Source organism: Prionailurus bengalensis, chromosome X (genome assembly GCF_016509475.1).
Source record: "Prionailurus bengalensis isolate Pbe53 chromosome X, Fcat_Pben_1.1_paternal_pri, whole genome shotgun sequence".
Taxonomy (NCBI): Eukaryota; Metazoa; Chordata; class Mammalia; order Carnivora; family Felidae; genus Prionailurus; species Prionailurus bengalensis.
The window spans coordinates 102,372,548-102,398,527 of record NC_057361.1 but is presented as its reverse complement, the minus strand read 5'-3'; the positions used below and the strand labels follow the sequence as shown (position 1 = coordinate 102,398,527).

The 25,980-nt window shown below is 35.3% G+C and overlaps 1 protein-coding gene across 7 annotated transcripts in view; it reads right to left on the bottom strand.

Moving 5' to 3' along the window:
• Nucleotides 1-25,980, bottom strand: part of STAG2 (stromal antigen 2) — a 138,355-nt gene that overhangs the window by 55,893 nt on the left and 56,482 nt on the right. For all 7 annotated transcript variants that reach the window (XM_043570617.1, XM_043570621.1, XM_043570619.1 and 4 more), the window contains 5 exons: nt 21,960-22,124; nt 12,612-12,708; nt 7,882-7,958; nt 4,835-5,039; nt 2,297-2,448 (listed from right to left, as the gene is read on the bottom strand). In XM_043570617.1, the coding sequence (XP_043426552.1) occupies nt 2,297-2,448; nt 4,835-5,039; nt 7,882-7,958; nt 12,612-12,708; nt 21,960-22,124 (696 nt within the window). The remainder of the gene's footprint in view (nt 1-2,296; nt 2,449-4,834; nt 5,040-7,881; nt 7,959-12,611; nt 12,709-21,959; nt 22,125-25,980) is intronic.

Genomic DNA, 25,980 nt, shown 5'->3' with positions numbered 1-25,980 from the left:
ATGAAAAGAACTTCTAGAAGTTGTTACAAGTACAAATGCAGGTCTCCCCAGTATTTTGGTAATTAAATCTAATTTTTAATTCTACTAGACAACAGTAACCACACACAAAAACTAACAGCTGCTGTAGATCAGGTAGCCAAAGTCCCTTGATACCTAGAATATTTGACGTGGCTTTTAATGTTTACCTGGTAGATTAGCCTTTTCTAAGGGTCACAAATTTCCACTGTAAAAAGGCACATAAGAATCTGTGAAGTAATTTATTATCACACGTATTACCTATTATATAACATGTATGTTCATATCAAAAAAGCCTAACATTATTTCATCATCTTGGTCATAATCATCAGAAAAAGAAATGTTACAGTGCTTGTTCAAAGAACAAAAGATATTTGAGTAAAATAACTTAGTAAAAATGAATCTCCCTGCTAAATTCTTTTGAAGGAAACAAATCGCACCTTAAATAATCAAGTAAACATTTTAAAATCTTAGTTTACTTATCTACTCCCATTATTTTTCAATTCAGAGTTTGAGAATGAAGACAAAATTGTTTCAGAGCTTGAGAGGAGAAAAATCTTTCACAGTTTAAGTATCAATGAGCTTTTAGATTATGTTCTGTGCTTTTGTAAAATGTATTTTTTTCTTTTATAAATACATTCTTGCATTTCCAAATAATGCTAATAAGGGCATGTGCTTCTTATATTCATTAGCACAGATAAATAGTCAAATGTACAAGGTGGTCAAAAACTTAACCCTAACCTAGAAGTATTAATATCTTATACCTGTACAGGAATTTTAATCTCCAAATCCTTTTACCTATATCCACTCGTTCTATGCTCACAATCTTAAAATAATGTCCAAGAACTGGACCATAATTTCAAGGCCTAAGACATGCATTATGTTTACCTAATAAATCTGATGAACGTTATTATCTAAATTAAGGGGCAAAAAGGTCAATTCTTCCATTTCAAACTATACAAAAAAGATGAGGAATTTAGGTAGGGGGAAAATATGGACAAGATTTTGAGGCTTTTGTTGAGTCAGGACATTTTAAAGTTATTGACTATCCCAAAAATAATCAACTAAAATTGTAGCTACTACCAACCCCAAATATGTCAAAATCAAGTAGGAATTTATGGATTACCATGGCAAATATTAACTCAACTGCATTACTAACACTTCTAAAACATCAGATCTTGCATATTAGAAATGAGCACAAACATCACAAATATCAGACAGCAAAATATGTATCACTAATGAAGGAGGAATTTAAAATCACAAACACAACATTAAAATATTTTATTTAGGGGGTGCCTGGGTGGCTCAGTCGGTTATGTGTTCAACTTCGGCGCAGGTCAAGATCTTGCGGCTTGTGAGTTCGAGCCCCACGTCAAGCTCTGTGCTGACAGCGCCAAGCCTGGAGCCTGCTTCAGATTCTGTGTCTCCCTCTCTCTCTGTGCCCCTCCCCTGCTCACCCTCTGTGTCTTTCACGCAAAAATAAACATTAAAAAAAATTTTTAAGGCTGAAAAATAGTCTCCTCATTCAAAGTTAAATTTCGTGGTCAGTTGTTAATGCTAACTGCCCTCCTATACTACCAAAAAAAAAAAAAAAAAAAGGGCAGCAATTGAGACACCATGAATAGCCCATAAGTAATTTTTCACAGTGATGTCACAGAAGTAAAACCTGAATTCATCCTAACAACAAGCTTGGGGAAGAAGTTAACAGAGACATTTTCATGGCAGAGATAAATACTAAGGCTTAAAACAACTTGTCTGAATGGCCAGGACTCCTTACTTAAAACCTTGAACTCTTAATCCTAGTCCACACAGAAAAGAAAATGCATGAAAAAGGTACTGCTGGCTTGCACAGTCAACCGAACTGGACATTTACACAACCTGAAATGTTATTTAAATTTAAATCATTCCCAAAAGTTTGATGAACTTGCAAAGTTATATGATAATTCACGGTGGCCACGTTGGTCATGGATTAACAGATTAAATATTTAATACAGGGGCATCTGGGTGCTCAATCAATAAAGCATCTAACTCTTGACTTTAGCTCACGTCATGGCTTCACAGTTCATGAGCTCCAGCTCTGTGTAGCGCTGCACGCTACAGTACAGAGACTGCTTAGGACTCGCTCTCTCCCTCTCTCTGACCCTCCTCGCTCAAGCTCACACACGTGCATGTGCGCATTCTCTCTCTCTCGCTCTCACTCTTGATAAATAAATAAATAAATAAATAAATAAATAAATAAATAAATAAATAGCATTAAAAAAAACTCAACACAAAAGTTTACCTCCTTCCGCTTCTGTAGCAGGAGTTCTAGCCTCTCATTGGCTCGTTTTCCAATCATTTTATTCCGTTCTGCCTCATACTGTCTTTGTGTGTTATCCATATTAATGCTAAGATTTAGTGCCACATTCACCAAAGCTGTCATCAACTTCATAGCTATTTTTAAATGGAAAATGTTGAAATTAGTTTCACAGATGCAAAATTTTACAATTTAATATCAAGTTAAGAGAAATTAAGGATAAAATGGGCTGTTCTGCTTCTAACAGAAAAGAAAAATACAGCTGCTACAAATGACAACAACAAAATAAACAACAGCTAATGTGTACTGAATACTTACTATGTCAGTTACCTATGTTACAGTACTTTTCATGGATTATCTCCTAAACCTCACAACAGCTCTCAAAGTCAAGTATTATCCCCATTTCATTCACGAGGAAACTGAAGGCCAGGGAGATTAAGGAATATGCCTGGTGTTATACAGTTCATATAAGTAGTTAAACCAGTATCCAAAACTAGGCAATCTGGGGCACCTGGGTGGCTCAGTCCGTTACACATCTGACTTTGGCTCAGGTCATGATCTTACAGTCCAGGAGTTTGAGCCCCGGTGCTGACAGCTCAGAGCCTGAGGGGGCCTGCTTCAGATTCTGTGTCTCCCTTTCTCTATCTGCCCCTCCCCCACTCGTGCTCTGTCTCTGTCTCTGTCTCTCTCTCTCTGTCAAAAATAAACTTTTAAAAAACCAGGTAATCTGACTTTAGACTATGTTCATATCCCACTACTCTAAACTGTGTCCCCTATGATCTTTTTCAGAGATATTTCACCTTCTAAGTAAATTTTGGTTCATATAGCAGTCATTTAGCTATCTCCATAACCAAAGGGAGAAGCAATCTGAGTGCTCATGTCAAACTATAGTGTGTAAAACTGTGTCTCCCTCTTTCTCTGCCCCTCCCCCTCTTGTACTCTCTCTCTCAAAAATAAACAAACATTAAAAAAAAATTTTTTTAATAAAGTGCTTTTTATTACACTTCCTCCAGATTCCCACCTTGTGTTACCGAACCCTGGCTCCTGAGACCAGACTTACTGTGATTTAAAACTACTATCTCACCATTTTATGCGTTTTTTAGTTTATTCCAGACTAGTTCTCATTGCATAATAGAACAGCACAAAACTAAATCTTAATTTGTGGCTACTGGGTGTCTTTAAAAGGGATCCTCGGGGCGCCTGGGTGGCGCAGTCGGTTAAGCGTCCGATTTCAGCCAGGTCACGATCTCGCGGTCCGTGAGTTCGAGCCCCGCGTCGGGCTCTGGGCTGATGGCTCAGAGCCTGGAGCCTGTTTCCGATACTGTGTCTCCCTCTCTCTCTGCCCCTCCCCCGTTCATGCTCTGTCTCTCTCTGTCCCAAAAATAAATAAACGTTGAAAAAAAAAATTTAAAAGGGATCCTCAATTTTCTCTTCAGAGCTATTTCATTCCCTCAGATTGTTATTCTGATCTAAAATTATCTACCTTACGTCATCATACTTATTTTCATTTACTTTAGCCATCAAGTTCTTAATATTAAACACTACCTAAATTCACAGAGCAAGAACACATTCGTATTTTGTGACTTCCAATCTAAAAACAAAAATCCTATAGAAAGATTGCCTGCATTTTTTTTCCTCTACTCCCTTCCCTCAGATTACCTGCATTTTTTTGAAAATGGAAGACTTAGCAAAAGTACGCTTTTAATTGTACCTTTAATTCTTTAGGAAAATAAAGGATAAAAATATCCCCACACTTAAAGAATGAAAAATTTTTGCAGAAATCATATATTCTAGCATTAAGGCTTATAATACTATAGTAACAATGAAAGTCTAGTTGATTTTTTTCCATCTCAAACCAAGAAGTACATATTCAGTGATAGCGTATCAACAATTTTACTTTTAGCACAAAGGAGGAACCAAAAGATTTTATAAACACCAACACCAAAAATCACTGTTCTAGAATTATGTAAAGCTTAAAAATATAACTCATTTCAAAAATCAAAGAATTTAGCTCAGTCTAAAGTCACTCTGAAACATAAAAAAAATAAAATAAAATAAACTTTTGTGGCGTGATTAAAGAATAAACATGATCCTGCCAGGACCATCAAACCAGGAGGGACAGGGCATAATCAGAGACAAAATAAGGGTCATTAGGACTACATATCCAAAGTGACTGACAGTCTCCCCAAATTTGCTGTCAATATTCTCCCTGATAAAACGTCTTTCAAAAACATGACACATTCCTATCCACTTCTTTTCCCCTTCTGTGGCATAGCAATCAAGTAGGTTTAACACAAGAAAATCACAATATATACTAACTATAATATACCTTTAAAAATCAAAACTGAAAATATCATTGCATTCCTAGTAATTCATGGGGCAAGGGGGGGAGTGGAGGAAGAGTGTCCTGTTGATGGTTACTCTACAAGCAAAATTAATTTGTGTGATTATTTCATTTCTATTAATGAAAACGATTTTCATCTCTAACCTAAAGAAATAGGCAAAAAAATTTTAAATACTGACCTGCCAGGGTGCTTGTATGTCGAAACGCTCTGACTTGTGAGTCAGACAATCCTGTAAGAAGTGAAATGACTGTATCCATCATGTACTCATCATATATGATGCTATACTGACACTGCCGTACTAATACGCCAATGAATTCACAAAAACTGGATTTGAACTTCTTCCACTGAGGCCCAGCCATGGTAAGTGGATAGTCTCCACTATCCTAAAAACAAAAATTTTAAACAGGAATTTCATTTACAACACATGATTTAACAAAATTTCGCTTGTCTTTGAAATTCCCTAGGCAAAAGCTGAAAATAGACTCCTTTACCTCACCCTTCTTCTCCATTAAATCCTCAAAGTAGGCAGGAGAATATGCAAAGGTGGAGGTACCTTTGAACACTTCTCTTTAAGACCAAAATGGAGATTCTGAATTCACTTTAACTAATAAAAATATATACCATTACTCAACGTTAAAAATATAAAGGTTCTCCCATCAAAGCAAAACATTATTCTGATTAACAAACTGATTAAATTTCTTTAAAACAAAAGCATAGCAAAAATCAAACCAATGTTCTATTTTTAATGGATTAAAAATGATGAAATCATACTCTCAGCCAGTCTAAATGATGTTATGATTTATAAATAATCAAAAGATTACAATGTATATTTTCATTAGCTTCAAGGACATCAGTCAAAAGACATAAACAATGACATAGTTATTTTTTTTAAATGATATAATTTTTAAAAGAAATGTAAAGATAGCTAGTATAGCCTGGAAAGACTGGTACTTGAGTTTTCTTCTACATAAAGATGGGGCATTCTCCAGTGCAGTTACATTGAGAATCCCCATAAATCATTAAAAACAAATCCTTAAAAAATAAAAACGAAAGCCAATACTCCACAGAACATCCAAAAGTAAGAGTTGCTTTCAAGAGTATCCTAGAGACTTAAGATCATTTTATTGGTACAGTTTAGTACATTTTTTAACCATGATATATTTTTTTTCTTAAGTAGACTCCACGCCCAACGAGGGGGCTTGAACTCAAAATTCTAAGATCAAAAGTTGCATGCTCTACCAACTGAGCCAGCCAGGCACCCCTATATTTTGTCATCAGAGAAACATTTTTTTTTTAATTTTAGGTCATGGCATATAGAAGTTGAACTATTATTTCTCATCTGAGAACAAGATCCTAATATTCCAGAAAAAACCTTTCTTCCATATTATCTGATTAAATCATTTAGTGGCTACAATGAACTGTATCATCTTAATTGTTGTTAGTTTGCGGATACTTTCAAATCAGATTTCAGGATTCTTATCTCAAATAGCTATTTCCCTTTAGTAAGAAGGTTCTCACTAAAACATTTTGATATTAGTAAGTTAAAATAAAGTAGTCCCTCCCACCATTATCCAGTTTCATTTTCCACCTTTCAGTTACCCACAGTCAACCTCCATCCAAAAGCAGATGATCTTTCTTCTGAGGTATTGTCAGAAGGTCAATAGTAGCCTAACACTATGTCACAACACCTATGTCACTCACCCCACTTCACCTCATCATGTAGGTAATTTTGTCATCTCACATCATCATAAGGGTGAGTACAGCACAAGATATTTTGAGAGAGACAGACTACAATCATGTAACTTTTATTACAGTATAGTGTTAGAATTGTTCTGTTTTATTGTTAGTTATTGTTAATCTCTTATTGTGTCTAATTAATAAATTAAACTTTATCACAGGTATGTATACATAGAAAAAATATAGAATATATAGGGTCTGGTACTATTTGTGGCTTCAGGCATCCACTGGAGATCTTGGAATGTATCCCCTGGGGATAAAGGAAGGGGTGGGGGGCGGGGAGGGACTGCTGTAATACCATTACTCATAATTACCTCTCAACTACTTGGAGACTGATTAATAGCACTTAGTGGTCATCAAAGCCTTTTTAAACAAATCTTGTCTATCTTTTAGAATGATAGTTGAAAGCTCCTTCATCAGAGTAAGCAAGAAAAAAAATGATCAAGTAAAACTCAAATTAGACCAGACTTTCTACTTGAAAATCCACAGCGACAAGTTTTGAAGAGTAAACCTGCTGGTCCTGGAATGCAGCTGTGAACCCTGCCCTGAAGGAGCTTACATTATAGTAAATCTGTCTTTATTGGTAACAATACTTCAAAGACATCACTGTGATAAAGAATTCACTCAAGTCTAAGCTAGTATTTTTTTATTTGTATTGTTCTTATTACTCATATTTGAAACATAAAAGATATTCTAAATAATAACGTATAGAGAACTGACCCTTAAACAACATGGGTTTGAACTGTACGGGTCCACTTATACATGGATTTTCTTCAATAAACATATGTATAGTACTGTAAATTTATTTTCTTAGTAACATTTTCTTTTCTCTACCTTACTTTATTATAAGAATATGGTATATAACATACAAATGTTTGTTAATCGACCGTTCACTGGTAAAGCTTCCAGGGAAGAGTAGGCTATTATAATAGTTAAGGGGGGGTAGGGCAAAGTTACATGCCTATTTTTGACCATGGTGGTTTGGGGGGGGGGGGGGAGGATTAGCATCCTTTATCCCCCCGCTGTTCAAGGGTCAACTGTATAGTCTTTTGCCTAAGCTACCTGTTCCCCAAATATTGACCAAATCTATCTTTAACAATATTCCAAGATGTGTTCTTAGGCACTACATTTTATTCTTTCTTGAAGTTTTAATTTTTTGACAATAATAAAAGCTACCATTAAAAAAAAAGCTACCATTTATTAAGTTCTTACTATATACCAGGCATTGTAAAATGCTAAGAAATTTTTCAAACATTACTGAGTTAAGTCTTTACAACAGCCTTATGAAAGAAGTATTATTGGCCCCATTTTACAGATCACGAAACTGATGCCAAGATAACAACTTGCCCAAGATCACATCTCATCATCTGATTAAATCTGATGCCAAAGCTGTTATCCATAACACTAACACTCAGAATTTAAGAATACTTTCAAGGGTAAATCAAGATCAACATGCATAAAATTATCAAAACATTTAGGATAAGTTACCTCATCAAACTCTTCAGTCATTTTTCGAATTATTTCAGAGTTCTGCATATGTCTAAACATTTCTGCTGTGACAACTCCTGAAATGTGCAAGTGTAAGAAGTTAATATACATTGTAGAATGAATAAAATAAAGAGAACTTCTAAGTCAGCCTCTAACACTGTCAGTCTCTATAACATTTCTAACTGACTTAATCTAGTCTTACCTATAATATGTATACTAGCTTAATCCCTTTTAATATAAAACATGTCATCAAGGGTGAGGCAACACCCAGAGTAACAATTAAAACTTCAAGTATAAAACTGAATAAGGAAGAGAGTGATAGGTAAAGTTCACTTTAGCCAAGTTTCCTTATTAAACACCACTATGTATAAGGCAATAACTCGTTATCCTCCAAAAGGTTTCAAATAGACAGTTGTAGTTCCTGCTCATCTTGTAATCTAGCTGGAAGTTTTAATAAAGAATAACAGAAACAGGAAGGAGGCGTCCAGGTGGCTCAGTCAGTTAAACGTCTGACTCTTGATTTTGGCTCAAGTCATGATTTCACAGTTACAAGATCAAGCCCTGAGAAGGGCTCTGCGCTGACAGTGCAGAGACTGCTTGGGATTCTCTCGCTCTCCCTCTCCCTCTCCCTCTCACTCTCCCTCTCCCCAGCTCCCGCTCTCTCTTGGAAGGAGGAAGGAAAAAATAAAAACTATTAAATGCAATATGTAAGAAATGCCCTAATGAGTGGCAATGCCAACAAAAGCTATAGGTTAGACAAAAAATAAATAAATTAGCATAAGTCAGGTGTTTCACAGAGAAGGAATCTGATAAGGACATTCAGAATTTCAAAGGAATATGGGAAAGGGGAGGAGAAACGGGGTATATTACAAGTAGTACAAGTTAGCCAGTAGAGAGATTAAGTATCAGAAAAGGGATTTCTAGAAAAAAGACAAGACAGGAAGAAGATGCACATGAACTTCCACTGATGGGGTATCAGGTTATTTTTTTAAAAATCATGTAAAAACTAGATTCTCAAATTCCTATTTCTATTGCTGGATTACTTATTCCTTGCCAGTCATAGCACTATGAACACCATAAATATAGTACCTTCTAAAAAAAATGTCTTGGTATAAGAAGATGAGATATATTATAAAAATTAGATATAGGGGCGTATGGGTGGCTCAGTCAGTTAAGCTTCCAACTCTGGATTTCGGCTCAAGTCATGATCTCAGCATTCTTGAGTTTGAGCCCTGCATCAGGCTCTGTACTGACAGCATGGAGCCTGCTTGGGATTCTCTACCTCTCCGTCTCTGCCCGCCCCTCAACCTACCGTCCCCCCCCCCCACCAGCTCACATGCACACTCTCTCTCTAAACATTTTTTTAAATTAGATACAATTAGACTTCTTTCAATTAACCATGATATATTTTGTATATGCACATACTTGTGTGTGTATATATATAAATTTTAAAACAACAATAAAATACCATACTCTCTTTCCAACCCCAAACCAGAAAAGAACAACTGATACCTGAGTTCCTTCTCTATGGGCATGCAATTTAACACTTCCCAGTAGCGTAATAATGCCAGCAAGGCTACAAGAGGACCTAGCATCCAATGAGCCTCCTATACACCAGCCACGTGACATACATGCAGCTCTGGGAACAAGCCTATGAGGCAGGCACTGTAATCCTAGCTTTACAGATGAGGAAGCTAAAGGCTAAGGCGAAGAGAAGCTAAATACTTTGTCTGCAATGATTCATCTTCATCATGCTGCCACCCCCAGGTAAGATCAATTTCTAGTGGTGCTGTGAAGAGCCTTTACTTACCACAACATTAAAGAACTACATGACGGTTTTAAAATATTAACAAATCTGGAAGGAAGCACCATTTTCCTTGCTAAAGAAGGACATTCTCAAAAACATTCCAAAGGTTTTTATTTTAATCTAGAATCATGGATATACCATCTTCAGAACCTTCCTACACTTTACACCCAGGTGCTATAAACTTGGCAATGCTATAGAAAGACATGTTGCTCAATCCCTGAAACAATTTCTACAAAATAAACATGCATATAATAAATAAATCTCAAAGCAAACATGCTGCATACATTTTGACAAGTGTCCCATTTCTAAAGCTCCTCTCTGATCTCACTGACCATATAACAGCCAGAAACCCAAAAATAAGCAGAAAAAAAATAGCTGTCACAAACTCCATGCATGTATCCCCTGGGGCAGGTGTGAAGGTGCCATTAAGACACCAGGCCTAAGGCACTGCTTTGAAATTGTAGAAGAGATGAAGACAGACTGCTAAAAGCTGATAAACTGAAAAGTGACAGCTGACCAGGAAAGAAAGAAGGAAACACTGGCCACATTCAGCCACCACAAAGCAGCCTGAAGCCTTCAGTGTAGCACCAAATATCCCACCACACCTCAATAGCTGCTAAAGGCAAAACTACAGTAAAATAACTGATGTTCATGATGACAATCAGGACTCCAAAAGCAAAAGGTTAAAGTACAATACATATACATAACGATGTTTCTAACTCGTTTATAAAAGAATTCAATTTAAATTATGCTGAGTATGTTTTGAAAGCATTTAATGAGCTTAACTTTGGATTATATGATAAATTCTCCTTTGTGGAACTTTCTTGATTCTAAAATAAATATTATGGCAGTGTTTAAATATACCTAATAATTTAAGTTTTCAACACCTTCAATTTTTAAAAATCTGGACAACCTAGTTTATGACCAAGTGTATCCAAACGCTCAACTGGCAGGCTCCTGATTCATAAAACACGCTGGTGCCAGAAAAGGAATGAATCTGATAAAGGAAAATGCTCTGACTACGGCCTTGCTTTAAAACTACAATGAGGAGCCTAACTAAGGAAACTAAAACTAACCAAACTACTGTATAACAGGGAAGACTAAACATAAAAATCAGAATTTTAGCTCATCAAGTTATTTCTGGCACCTGTTCAGTTGTTCTGCAATCAACCTTCCACTGTCAAAGAATCTAAAGAAAAAGGACAGGGCCCTTGATTACACACCACCACAAACAGGTACCTGATTTCTTCTACACCAGAAAAATAGACTGGACGTAGACAAAATAAAAATAATATTGATATATCTCATTTATGAAAAGTGTTATTCTGATTCATCACTCTGTCATTACTACACACCCCTTGAGCAGAGTCTGCAGAATTCTGTAATACTGATTTGTGGCTACCTATAGCTGAGAAGTACACTAGGCAACTCTGTACTCTAAAGTTTTAAAGTCTCTAAAAAGACAATTTTTAAAATCTCAAAACTGACCACATTAATGAGATTATGCAGGTAAGACTCAAGAAGTTAATTTTTTATCCATCTGGACTCTCATACATAATATCTAGTATGCATGCTGCACTGAATGTTGTGATGAACCTCAAATAAAATGTATCATTTCTTAAAAGGTTACTTGTTCATAGGAACTGCTGAATTACTATACTGTACACCTGAAAATAACAGAATACTACATGTTAACAACACTGAAATTAAAATAAATATTTTAAAAACCTAACTGAAAAAGTCTTTATATAAACAGATTATCTAAATTTTACACTGAGCAGTGTAATTTTGAGAATTAGGATTTTACTCCTATGCTACTTGGAAGAGAAAGTAATGTGAGAAGAATGTAAACTCTATTTTCAATAAAATGTCACTTTCAAAGTTAAAAAATAAAAAAGTAAAAACTCATTTAAAAAATGTGACTTGTTTTACAACTTCAATAATAGTACTTTTAAAGTATTATTATAGAATTAAAGGAGTAGACATAAATAATGTGCTTCTTTGGATTCTCTTTACAGATTTACTTAAATCTGTCATTAACATCTTAACTTCTCAGATCTATTTTTAAGCAAACATCCCTCCTCCTGACTTATTACTAATGCCTGTTTTTGGTACCACTTTCATTTAAAAAAAAATGTAATACTCTTGGAAAACTCTGTAACATTTATTTTCCTGGACACCTTCTAGAATTTCAAGGACGGACCAAGTATTACAGAGAAACAAAATAGGTCCTAACCTGCCCAGGATTTTGTCTGAATCATTTACTGATCCAGATCAGGATGTATGACACCCCCCAACTTACATAATTTTGTCTCCCTGCCAAATGTCTGCACTAAGTATTTTTGCCCCAGGGAAGACACTACTGTATTTTATATTTACCTCACTCCTACTTCAAAATCTTTTTAAATAAAGTGAAAAAAATTTTTCAACAAAACCCCACTCCGAAACTTCTCTACTTTTTAGAGAAAAAAAAAACTAGAAAGTTCACCAAAACCTTACTTAACTTAGTTACTTACTTACCTACTTACTTACTCTTATTCATGGCACTTTTAAACTCCCTACACTTTACAAATCCCTGCCACTTGAACCTGTATCTCTTCATTATCTTCCTCCTCCCTTCTTAATCCATTTCTTTGTTCCTAAAACCAGATGCTGAAAGTGGGAAATATATCTAATAAAAGTAATATAATAATTATAAATTGCCAAGTTTTTAGTTAACTTTCACATATGAATACAATGGTCTCAACAGAGTTTCTTTCTTATTTTGTTCTTTGCTCTTTTTTCCTTTAACGTTTTGTATGATTATAATGCAAACAATTCAGTATCTTGGCATTATTTTCCATGTAAAGCACTAACGTATATTTAGGTGGAACAGAAAGAGATCATTTGAGAACATTCTGCTTCCAAAATCAATGTATCTTACCTTTACAGCCTGAACACTGAATAAAAAAGTTGATGAGGTCAAGAAGTGCTATATCTCGGTCATGCTTGTAGGATTCTATCCAATCATCTACCACCGACTACAGCAGAGGAAGAAATTAAAGAAAAATTAACTTTTGCTAATGCAAAAAAAACAAATTAGCTTTTGCAATGTTCTAAGAATTAAGTGTGATTAAAGTCATTAAGATTCAACATTAAATGGTATCCCATTACTTCAAATTAATGTATACATACTTGTGTACTAAAATTTAAAATTAAATTTTAACTGAATTCAATAAAATAATCACCTGATGCCACAAAATGATGATCGATCTTCTGTTTAATCTGCATTAAAAGGAATCTGAAAACTATGGGACCCAACTCTATAAAGTGTAACTACTTACTTTTTAGTGACATTAAGGATATCCTAGAAAATATTAAGCATCACACCCATATTTTTTCACTAAAATATGGTAGTAAATATAAATAACACTTGAATATTAACATTTCAATGAAATGAAAACAAAAATCTTTGAAAAGATGTGAATGGCTGGGTCAATGAGAAAATGTACCACCAAACAATTTTTTTTCAACACTGAGCACTAATAGTCCCATGTTAATAACAAAAGCAAACTGATGGCTAAATAAACATCATAAGAAAGTAGGACAGTTCATGGATCTGAAGACTTAATATTATTAGATGACAATACTTTCCAAATAGATCTACGGACTCAACACAATCCCTATTAAATGGGGCACCTGGGTGGCTCAGTCGGTTAAGCGTCCGACTTCGTCTCAGGTCATGATCTCAGTTCCTGAGTTCGAGCCCTGCACTGGGCTCAGTGATGACAGCTCAGAGCCTGGAGCCTGCTTAGGATTTTGTGTGTGTGTGTGTGTGTGTGTGTGTGTGTGTGTGTGTCCCCCTCCCTCCCCCACTTGTGCACTCTCTCTCTCAAACGTAAACATTAAAAAAAAAAAACTTTTTTTAAAGCCTAGCTGTCTTCTTAGTAGAAATTGGAAAGCTGATCCTAAAATCCTTATGGTAATTCAAGAGACCTAGAATAGTCCAACAATCTTGAAAAAGAAACACAAAGTTGGAGGACTCACACTTCATGATTTTGAAAACCTGCTACAAAGTTACAGTAATCAAGATAATACAGGCTTAAGGATAAATGTGTCGATCAATGGAATAAAAATGAGAATCTAAAAATTTATTTTTTTATATTGATGGTTACTTGATTTTTTGATGCCAAGACAATTCAATGAAGACTAGCTTTTCAACAAATGGTGCTGGCAAAACTGGGTATCTGTATGCAGAAGAATGAAGTTGGGCCCTACCTCATACCATACACAAACCTTAACTCAAAATGATCAAAGACCAAAATGTAACAGCTAAAATGATAAAGCAACTAAGTAAATCTTTAACTGTGTGTTAAGCAAACTATTCCTAGATATTAGACTAAAAGCATGAAAGACAAATGACCAATTTCACTTAATCACATTGAAAACTTTTGTATTTCAAAAGACTCAATCAAGGATGAGAAAAGACAATCCACAGAATAGGGCAAAATATTTGCAAGTCATGTATCTGGTAAGGCATTTGTACTCAAAATATAGAAGCATATATTGTGTTATTGCACTTCACAGATACCACGGGTTGTTTTGTTTGCGGGTTGTATTGTTTTTACAAACCAAAAGTTTGTGGCAACCAGGTGTCAAGCAAGTCTATTGGAGCCATTTATCCAACAGCACATGCTCACTTTGGGTCTCTGTCACATTTTGGTAATTCTCTCAATATTTTAAACTTTTTCATTATTATATTTGTTATGGGAATCTGAGATCTTTGATGTCAGTATTGTAGTTGTTATGGGGCACCATAATCCGTGCCTATATAAGACTGCGAACTTAATAAATGCTGTGTGTGCTTTGATTTCCTCACCTCTCTCTCTCCTCAGACCTGTGTAGTCCTTGAGACATACTAGTATTAAAAGTAGGCCAATTAATAACCCTACAATGACCTCCAAGTGTTTAAGTGAAAGAAAGAGTTGCACATCTCTCCCTTTAAATTAAAAGCTAAAAATGATTAGCTTAACAAGGAAGGCATGCCAAAAGCAGAGATAGGCCAAAAGATAGGCAGGCCTCTTGAGCCAAATAGCCAAGTTATAAATGAAAAGGAAAAATTCTTGCAGAAAATGATGTGTTGTTCACTGAACACATGATGACAACAAAATGAAACGGTCTTATTGCTGATATGGAGAAAGTTTTACAGGTCTGGATAAGAGAATCAAACCAGCCACAAAAGTGCCTTAAGCCAAAGTCTAATCCAGGGTAAGGCCTCACAACTCTCTTCGATTTTACAAAGGCTGGCAAAGGTGAAGAAAATGCAGAAGGAAAACCGAAGCTAGGAGAGGTTGGTTCATGAAGTTTAAGGAAAGAAGGTGTCTCCTTCACATCAAAGTGCAAGGTGAGGCAGTAAATGCTGATGTATAAGCTGCAGTAAATTATCCAGAAAACTAGCTAAGATAATTAACCAGGGTAGCTACTCAACAATAAATTTCCAATGTAAACAAAATAGCCTTATCGTGGAAGTAGACGCCATCTTAGACTTTCATAGCTAGCTAGAGAGACGTCAATGCTGGTCTTCACAGCTTCAAAGGACAGACTGACCCTCCTGTCAGGGACTAATGCAGCTGGTGACTTTAAGTTGAAGGCAATGTTCATTTACCATTCCAAAAATCCTAGGGCCCTTAAGAATTACGCTGAATCTACTATGTCTGTGCTCTATAAATGGAACAACAAAGCCTGTTGTCAACATGGTTTACTGAATATATGAAGCCCACGTTTGAGGCCTACTGCTCAGGAAAAAAAATTCCTTTCAAAATATTACTGCTTATTGACAAAGCACCTGGTCACCCACGAGCTCTGATGGAAATGTACAATAGGAGATTCATGTTATTTTCATGCCTACTAACACAAAATCCATTCTGCAGCCCATGGATCAGGAAAATTTCAACTTTCAAATCTTCTTATTTAAGAAATACGTTTCACAAGGCTATAGCTGCCATAGTTGGTGATTCCTCTGATGTATATGAGCAAAGTCCATTGAATACCTTCTGTAAATGATTCATCATTCTATATGCCATTTAGAGTATTTGTGATCCATGGGAAGAAGTCAAAATATCAAAATTAACAGGAGTTTAGAAGTTGTTGATTGTAACCCTCATAGCTGACTTTGAGGGCTTCAACACTTCCAGTAGATGTGGTAGAAATTTGACTGCAGATGTGGTAGAAATAGCAAAAGAACTAAAATTAGAAATGGAGCCTGAAGGGGCCCCTGGATGGCTCAGTCAGTTAAACATATGACTCTTCATTTCAGCTCAGATTGTGATCTCATAGTTTGTGAGATCTAGCCGCACGTCAGCCTCTGTGCTGACAGTGTGGAGCCTACTTGGGATATTTTCTTTCTCTCTCTCTCTGCCCCTTCCCCCACCTTAAACATTAAAAAAAAAAAAGGAGAAGGAGGAGGAAATGGAGCCTAAAGATGTGACTGAATTGCTGAAATCCTATGACAAAACTTCTAACGAATGAGGAATGCTTCTTATAGACGATCAAAGAAAGTGGTTTCTTGAGATGGAATCTACTCCAGGTGAAGATGCTGTGAAGATTGTTGAAATGACAACAAAGGATTTAGAATATTATATCAACTTAAATGATAAAGCAGCAGCAGGTTTTGAGAAGATTGACTTCATTTTTGGAAGGTCTACTGTGGGTAAAATGCTATCAAACCGTATTGCATGCTACAAATAAATCATTTGTGAAAGGAACAGTCTATTGATGTGGCAAATTTCATTGTTGTCTTATTCTAAGAAATTATCAGTCACCCAAAACTTCAGCAACCACCATCTCAATCCATGAGCAGCCATCAATCAACACTGAAGCCAGATCCTCTACCAGCGAAAAGACGGCAACTCACCAGAAGCTCAGATAATGATTACCATTTTTCAGCAATAAAGTATTTTTTAATTAAGGTATATACAGTTAAGGGGTGCCTGGGTGGCTCAGGCAACTGAGCATCACACTCTTGATTTCAGCTCAGTTCATGATCCCAGGGTTGTGAGTCCAAGCCCGCGTCAGATTCCACACTGAGCATAGAGACTACTTAAGATTCTATCTCCCTCTGCCCATCTTCCTGACTCGCACTCTCTCTAAAAACATTTAAATATTTTTTAAAATTCTGAAAAAAGTATATACAGTTTAGACATAATGCTGTTGCACACTTAACAGACCACAGTACTGTATAAACATAACTTTTATACATACTGGGAAACCAAAAAATTCATCTGACTTGCTTTATTGTGTTATTTGCTTTACTGCAGTGGTTTAGAACCAAACCAACAATATCTCTGAGGTATGCCTATCTGAAGAACTCTTACAGGGCACTTGAGTGGCTCAGTCGGTTAAGCGGCCGACTCCGGCTCAGGTCATGATCTCACAGTTTGTGAGCCCCCCGCGTCAGGCTCTGTGCTGACAGCCCAGAGCCTGGAGCCTACTTCAGATTCTGTCTCCCTCTTTTCCTGATCCTTCCCCACTCACACTCTGTGTGTGTGTGTGTGTGTGTGTGTGTCTCAAAAATAAATAAACATTAAAAAATTTTTCTTACAATTTAATAATTTTTAAACATCAAATAATCTAATTAAAAATACAGAGAGGGGCACCTGGATGGCTCAGTGGGTTAAGCATCCAACTCTTGATTTTCGGTTCAGGTCATGATCTCACATTCATAAGATCAAGCCCCACATCAGGCTCCATGTTCAGGGTGGAGCCTGCTTGGGATATTCATATTTTCTCTTTCTCTCCCTCTCTTTCCCTCTCTCTCTCTCTCTCTCTCTCTCTCTCTACCCTCCACTCCCCCCCCCCTAAAAAATAAACATTAAAAAATAGACAACGATTCTGAATACAGTTCTATACAGAAGATAAACAAATGGCCGTTAGCTCATCAAAAGATTCTCAATGTAACTAGCCATCGAGGAAATGGAAATAAAAAGTATAAGATACCACTTCACACCCACTAGGATGGCTATAATAAAAAATACAGACAGTGACAAGTATTGGCAAGGATGTGAGAAACTGAATGCTAAAACACTGCTGGTGAAGAACATATAACGGTGCTGCCACTTTGGAAAAATAGTTTGGCAGCTTTTCAAATGGTTAAAAAGTTACTATATGATCCTGCAACTCAACTCCTAGGTATGTATTACCCAAGCAAAATGAAGATGTATGTTCAAACAAAAACCTGTACAATACTTGTAACAGCATTATTCACAACAGCCAAAAAGTGGAAACAAACAAAATGTGCATCAAAAGATGAATGGATAAACAAAATGGAATATTTGGCAATAAAAAAGAATGAGGTTATGATACATACAATATGGATGAGCCTTGAAAACATTATGTTAAGTCAAAGAAAAAACTCAAAAAGGACCAAATATTGAATGGATCATATATATGAAATGTTCTGAATAGGCAAATTTATAAAAAGTCAATTAGTGGTTGCCTAGATGTGGGGCAGATGAAGAGAAAATGATTGCTAAGAGGCACAAGGTTTCTTTCTTTAAAAATATCTTAAAATTAGGGGCACCCGGGTGGCTCAGGTGATTGAGCCTCTGACTTCAGTGCAGGTCATGATCCTGAGGTTCATGGGTTCCACCCATGCATTTGGCTCACTGCAGTCACCACAGAGCCCGCTTCCGATCCTCTGCCCACCTCGCCTTCTGCCCCTCCCCCGCTCATGCTCTCTCAAAAACAAAAAAAATTAAATTATTGTAAAATTAGATTGTGGTGATGGCTACACAACTCGGTGAATATACTAAAAACCACTGAATTTACATTGTAAAGGGTGAATTTTATGGTATGTGAAGTATGTTTCAACATTATATTTTCTGTAAATAGGACAGAGCTAAAAAAAATAAAGCAGCACTTTATTCTTTGGGGGACAGAAGAGGAAACCACAAAGCTGATGAAAATTATTTTTAAATAAACCAAGCTTTAAAAATTAGGATGAAAAATAAGAGCTACTAAAAGAACCAAAATGTCAAGAGGGGAAAACACTGAACTTCTGTACCAACAAATATAAAACCTGGGTACAAACTAAATGAATAAAATATGTACAATTTGATATACATTAAAGAAAATAAAAAGGAAGTATTATCTAAGAACTACCTGGCTCAGAGAATGAGAAGAAATCTTCTACAATTTTACCTAATTTCTAGATTTCAGTCCTTTTCTGTACTTTACAACAGCTTAGGTATGTTAACTAAATCAATTTAACACATTTAGGATTATTCCCAAATATGATACAATTAATAAATGCCAAGAGAATATATTATAGGACTGTGGGAGCTTTAAAATATGGCCCAAAATGTTGGACACTGTTCTTCAGTAAGAAGTGGGGTCTATCTATGTTCCCTTATCTAGGACTGAAGGCAGTAAAAATGATGCTTCCAAAGGTAAGTCACTGAACACCATTCAACTGCATTGGGTTCTTGGAGCACTAGAGAACTAGATGCTCCTGCTCAGGACACTATCCAAACCCAGAAGCCATAATGTAAGAAACCCAAGCCACATGCAAGAGCCATTTGTGCACACTCCAGGTAACAGTTCCAGCTGTGCCCAGCCTTCAAGTCACTCCAGACTAGACACCAAACATCAATAAAGAAGCCTCCAGATGATTATAGTCCCTAACTGTTTACGTAACCTCCAAGCATTAAAGCTGTGTCAGGTAAGGCCCCCAGCTATCATGGATAGGAGCATAGACAATTTCATCCCTATTTAGTTCCATCTGAATTCTAGACCAACACAGAATCATTAAGCCTAATAAAATGATTGTTCTCTTAAATCATTAAGCTTGGAGTGATTTGTTATGCAGCAACAGATAAGTGAACAAGGGCTATTTTCATTAATAAAGATACAAAAATATTTAATGAAATCTTACAAAAAGATCACATCACATTAAAAGGTTACTGAGAAAGATCAAATAAAATTTGTACTAGGAATACAAGGTTGGTGTAATAAATACAAGCTAACACATTAAAATATTTTAAAATTTTCATCATCAAGTAACTTGCTAAAAATCTATTCAATAAGATTCAACATATATTATCTACTAGAACTAAGGGCATGGGCATGCACGATCCCTCCTTTTTTAAAATAAAAACTATTTGAAAACCAATGACCTGTCTTGTACTTACTTTCATGTATAATAATACACAGTCCCTGATCAAGAAATTAATAACCCAGAAGCATTTTCAGACATATGCATACCTATATTACAATATACTAAGTGCTATAATGGAAAGAGGAGAGTAAGAAATATATTCAAGGAAAGAAAGAGACAGAGCCTGTGAATGCTTCTCAAAAGAGTGACATATGATTTAAGTCAATCTTATGTGATACTGAAAGAAAGAAAGAAAGAAAGAAAGAAAGAAAGAAAGAAAGAAAGAAAAGAAAGAAGGAAGAGTAAAGAAAAGAAAAAAGAAGAAAGAAAAGGAGAAAAGAAAAGAAAGAAGGCTATTCCAGGCAAAGGGAAAAAACGAAAAGAAAGGTGTGGGAGTGCTGGGTAGGGTGGAAGCAGAGTACATACTGTGGCTGGGGAAGAGCAAGCACACCATAAAAAAAAATCTGGGCTGGAACTTTTAGATAAGGAAGAACTGTTGGAAGCTTGTAAACAGGAGACTTCCTTGATCAAATTTTGTATTACCAAGATAACACAAGTAAGAGTACACAAAACAAACTAGAGGTAGAAGACAATTCAGGGAAATCAATGGAGAGATACTGTGGACATTCCACTTTTAAGGGTGAAAACACTTTTAGAAATAGAAAAACAAATAGCATAGAGGTACAATCTTCATATGTGACAAACCATAATCACAAAAATAAAGAAAATGTTCATTCTTTAAACACTGAGATACCATTAACAAAAAAATTAAATATAAAGTGAAATCCTCACATTTTCTATTAAAAATTTTTGATGAGCCAAAAAGTTAAACAAAAACCCTATAGACCAGACAAAATTAGAACAGTCTAATTAGCTGTGGATATAAGTTGAGACTTCTGATGTTAACAAAAATGAAAGATACCAGAAAAAAGATTAATGCATTTAACAGCTTAAAATAAAATATTATAGAAAAAAGTATAATATAAAAATAAAAAAGAAAGTAATGAAATACTATATATGATGTAACTGAGACAATTTATTTCTTTGATAAAATTAAACCATGGGAACAACAGAGAGGGGGATAACTTTTTAAATTAGGGAACGACTAAGTAAACCAAGCACCGTAATATAATTAAGATGTTATTTTTTAAAACATCAAATGTATATATGAAATAGTCATTTAAAACATTAAAGAAATAAAATCCATACCCTCATCACAACTATATAAAAAGCAAACCATAGATGAATAAGTGAAGGCAAATTCAAATTTAAAAAATCATGTTCCTCTGTACAACTGGTAACAGCTCACACAATTTTTATTATACATGTAAAAATGCTGTTTATTAGTCCTAATTGATACTTAAAATTTACTTACAAAACCATACATATTAAGTCCATATTTATAAACAAGAATTATATTTACTTTTTAATAACCAAAGCTTAAATGGCTAGTTCTCCAAAATCAATCCATGTGTACTTTTTTTGGATTAAAATTAATTCTCTGAAAATGATTCCTTGTAGCTTTTATAAAGTAAATAATAACCTTATTTTCTTTGAGTATAGTGTTTATTCAATTTTTTAAAACAGTACAGGTTTAGTCTCCAATGTAAAGCCTAAATTCTTCTCGTCACAAAATCATGCAGAAGAAACAAAATTAGGATGACTTGACATGGATATGACTCTCACTTTTTACTCTTCTGCTAAGAAACAGCACAAGTAATAAAATGTGTAATAGATAACAGTGATCAATCAACGTAATTCAATTCACTAAAGTGGATGGTGATTATATTAGGTCACTCAACCAAGAATTCTATATGGGCAAAGGACTTCATATTTTAATGGTAGACACATAAATTCAGGGGAAATTAAAACCTCATAGTTTACATCAGCATATTTTTTGAGCAAAGAATTTTTTATTATATACCATGAAAACAAAATAATGCAGTAGAAAATGACAAGACACAGCTTAAAGGTCTTATGTCTGAATGGACAGATCCCTAGTTTTGATGACTTTATTGCTTTTTTCTAATAAGCAGTGTTAGAAATTTTTTAAATGCAATTCAAAATCTCCAGCATTTCATATAACTCACTAAAGTTTAAAATGTACAAATGAACTGGGATGAATACGATAAACATTACCTGCATAGCACTCTTGCCCATTTTAACAACTTCAAACAACATCATGTTTTCCACTCCATTCTGTTGGTGATGACCATTCATTCGGTTTGGACCAGAAGGAGGTTTTCCTCCTCCATTTCCACTTTTGCCCTTTTCTCCTGGGCCCTTTTTGCCTTTTTTACAAGTCTGCATAAAAACACAAGTTGGGTAAGTTATATCATTATCCTTGAAAATTCAAAACAAAGCTACAGCAGAAGCAGTTAAAAGGGTACATAATTATAACATGCCTAAACCTGACCTAAAGAGGAGTGCCATACACATATGTTGAGACAGCCTCTTTGTGGTATCATTTTGTTTACTTATCCTATCGGACACCTCACATGAGGTTGCAGTTAGGAGCACAGTCTCTGCAGACTGACAGACTGCATGGGTCCAAATTCTTACTCCTATCAGCTGAGTGATATTGGGCAAGTTACTTAACCACACTGCGCTGCAGACTTTCTCATTGGTAAAGTGAGGATAAAACTGTGCCTACTCATCGGGTTGCATACTTTAGGGTGCAGACTAGAGTGGGCAGCAAGAATAACAAAACACCTCATCAAGTAAGTAGCTCATATTTAGTTCAAACTTTTAAATTCTATTGTTAGTCTTACAAATTATTGTGGCGGACTGACAAAGGAATTCTAAAAAGGATGAACAGGTGTATCAACCTCATTCTCATTCTGGATAAGTGAAGGCAAATTCAAATTTAAAAAATCATGTTCCTCTGTACAACTGGTGATAGCTCAACACTTATTTATCATGAAAATTCAGTTAATGAACACTAGGGAAACAAAGGACCTTTATAAGGAAGCTGTCAATACTGGGGGTTGGGGACTTCATAAATCAGTGAAAAGGTTGCCTACATGCCTCAGTTATAAAATACCTCCCATGGCCTTTATACCTTGTTATAGAAAAGCAAGTCATTCCCTAACTCAGAGTCCTCATTTCTAAAATGTCAGAGTTGTATTAAATCTTTACAGATTAGAATAGATGATTTCTAGGTCTCTTTTCAACCTACACGTTTCTATGATCTAGAGCAAGGATCGGCAAACTTTCTGTACAATACCAGACAGTAAATATTTCAAGCTTTGCAAGCCACATTCCATCTCTGTCACATGTTCTTTGTTTATTTTTATAACCCTTTAAAAATATAAAAGCCATTCTTAGCTCATGGGCAGTATAAAAACAGGTCATAGTTTACAAACCCCCAATCTACCGCCAGGTCTACAAATGTATTTCTGTTGACAGCCCGTATGGGTCTATACTTTGTTCCATAGAGGGTCCTTCCTCAAGAGTCCAAAACCACCCTACTCATAATAACTACTTCAAACTCCTTCCTAACAACTGAAATATATTACTTGTTAACTTACATTATTTTCTTAATGAGACGCAGCCTTTGTGAAACTAAGTCATTAATTACTAATTGTAGAATGAAAGGTTATTGTCCCCAGTAGAAGGATTTCAGATAAGGGTGAAAGAAAAAATCAACTACCGGGAGTACACTAGAAAAGTATAAAATGTTAATGTTAATTAAACGGAACTATATATTTGCAATCTATCTATCACATGCTTCAATACCCCCTGTTGGTATGGAAAACTAATTAGTACAATTAAAACGGTTCAAAGAATATGCTATGCTAGAAAACAACATGCAAGGAATGATAACACAGGAAGTACAAGAAATAAACATGCTAACCTGGGTACAATCTTCTAGATGAAAAACATCTCTAAAGAAAGACTATGAGCTAGCATACTACAGCGGATTAAGAGCACCATCTTTCAACATGTGGGCTCAAATCCTTTAAGCACTGGACTTCTCTGGACCACAGTTTCCTATCTATAAAAATAAGGAAGATTTCTAATCCACAGGGTGGTTCAAATATTAAATTAGTTAAACAAACATTATTATTAGCATAGTGCTTGGGATATACATAGTATAGTGTCAAAACGTAGTTACCAGGGCGACTGGGTGGCTCAGTCAGTTAAGCATCTGACTCTTGATTTCAGCTCAGGTCATCATCTCACAGTTCGAGATCGAACCCCACATCAGACTCTGTGCTGACAGAATCTGAGGGATTCTCTCCCCACCTCTCTGCCCCTCCCTCCCTCGCATGTATTCTCTCTCTCAAAATAAATAAACTTAAAAAAAAAAAACATAAGTTACTATTATAATAAATCCTTGACCTGACCCCTAACACCTCACTCATAGCAGTGGCTTATATAAAGTTAACCTGTGGCACAGTAACTTTGGGGAGTCCTCTATTCAGATGCCACTGTTAGTCTTATCCCACCTTGTAAATGAAATCAAAGTCAAAAGCAGATTTTTAGTTTTGCAAGATATTTGTGGAACAAGAAAACATGGATTTATAATGAATAAACCATAAACTACCCACTAGAATTATAGTTGTCTTTGGATAGTTCTGAGTTAACATTTTATTCATTCACACTTTTTCTGTCTCAAAACTTCCACTTTTTAACAGACTAAAAAAGCATATGAAATTATGAAACATGGATTATGTGAACTCTAAAAATATATTCCAAGGACTAGTTAAATAAATTATATTCCATACATAAAATGTGATGCCTTGACAACATTAGAAATTACAGCAAAAATTCACTGATAGGAAAGCTGCTGACAACATACTATTGAGTTTTAAAAGCAAATTAAGCAGTCTGCATAGTATAAACCCATTTAAGTAAAATTCTACGTGCATGTTTATAGACAGGTATATGTATAAAAAAAAGTATGTTCATCAAAATGTTTAATACATTACTTCTGTATGATAGGTTTATAGGGAAATGTTACTTTGTTCATTTTACATTTCTGTTATTTAGACTTTAAGTAAATATGTCATAAGAAAATATAAATCCAAAATTCATTTTGGGAAAGAAAATGGTTAACAAAAATGAATCAGCTTTTGTACAATGTATTCACACACATGCATAGGGTCAAGTGTACTTTCCAAATCATCAAAATAATTCACCCATTCACCAAGTTGTCCAGAGCCCTCAGGCTAACTACTCATATTCTAAACTTGCATTCTATTGACTCAGAACCTTACTTTGTTAGTTTTTATCCTTGGCATTATTTATAAAGAGTGAAACTCTTGTCAACTGTAACCTATTAGACTTGAACTGGTTATAGGTTACATCTTTAGAATAGAACATCTTATTATTGCTTTGCTTTATATTTGACTACTCATGTGTAAAGCCAACAAAATATTACATTGTGTTTAGCATACTGTGCTTCACAAAAGAATCTATTAGAAATGGAAACAAGTGTTGGCAAGGATGTGCAGAAAAAGGAGCCCTCGTGTACTGTTGGTGGGAAGGCAAACTGGTGCAGCCACTGTGGAAAACAGTATGTAAGTTTCTCAAAAAACTAAAGCTAGATCTACCCTATGATCCAGTAATCACACTAACGATTTGGGTACTTACCCAAAGAACACAAAAACACTAATTCAAAACGATATATGCACCTCTATGTTTACTGCAGTATTATTTGCAATAGCCAAATTATGGAAGCAGCACATCAACAGATGTCCATCAATAGACAAATGGATAAAGACAATGTAGTGTGTACATACAATGGAATATTACTCAGCCATAAAAAAGAATGAAATCTTGCATTTGCAACAACATAGATGGAGCTAGAGAGTATAATGCTAAGTGAAATAAGTCTGTCAGAGAAAGACAAATACCATATGATTTGACTCCTATACGGAATTTAAGAAACAAGTGAACAAATGAAAAAGAGAGAGACAAACCAAGAAACTGACTCTTCATAACTATAGAGAACAAACTGATGGTTACCACAGGGGAGGTATGTGGAGGGATGGGTGAAATAGGCAATGGGGATTAAAGAGTACATTTACCATGACGAGCACTGAGTAATGTATAAAATTATTGAATCACTATACTGACACCTAACACTAATGTAATACTGTATGTTAACTATACTAGAATTAAAATTAAAAACATAATAAATTTTTTTTAAAAA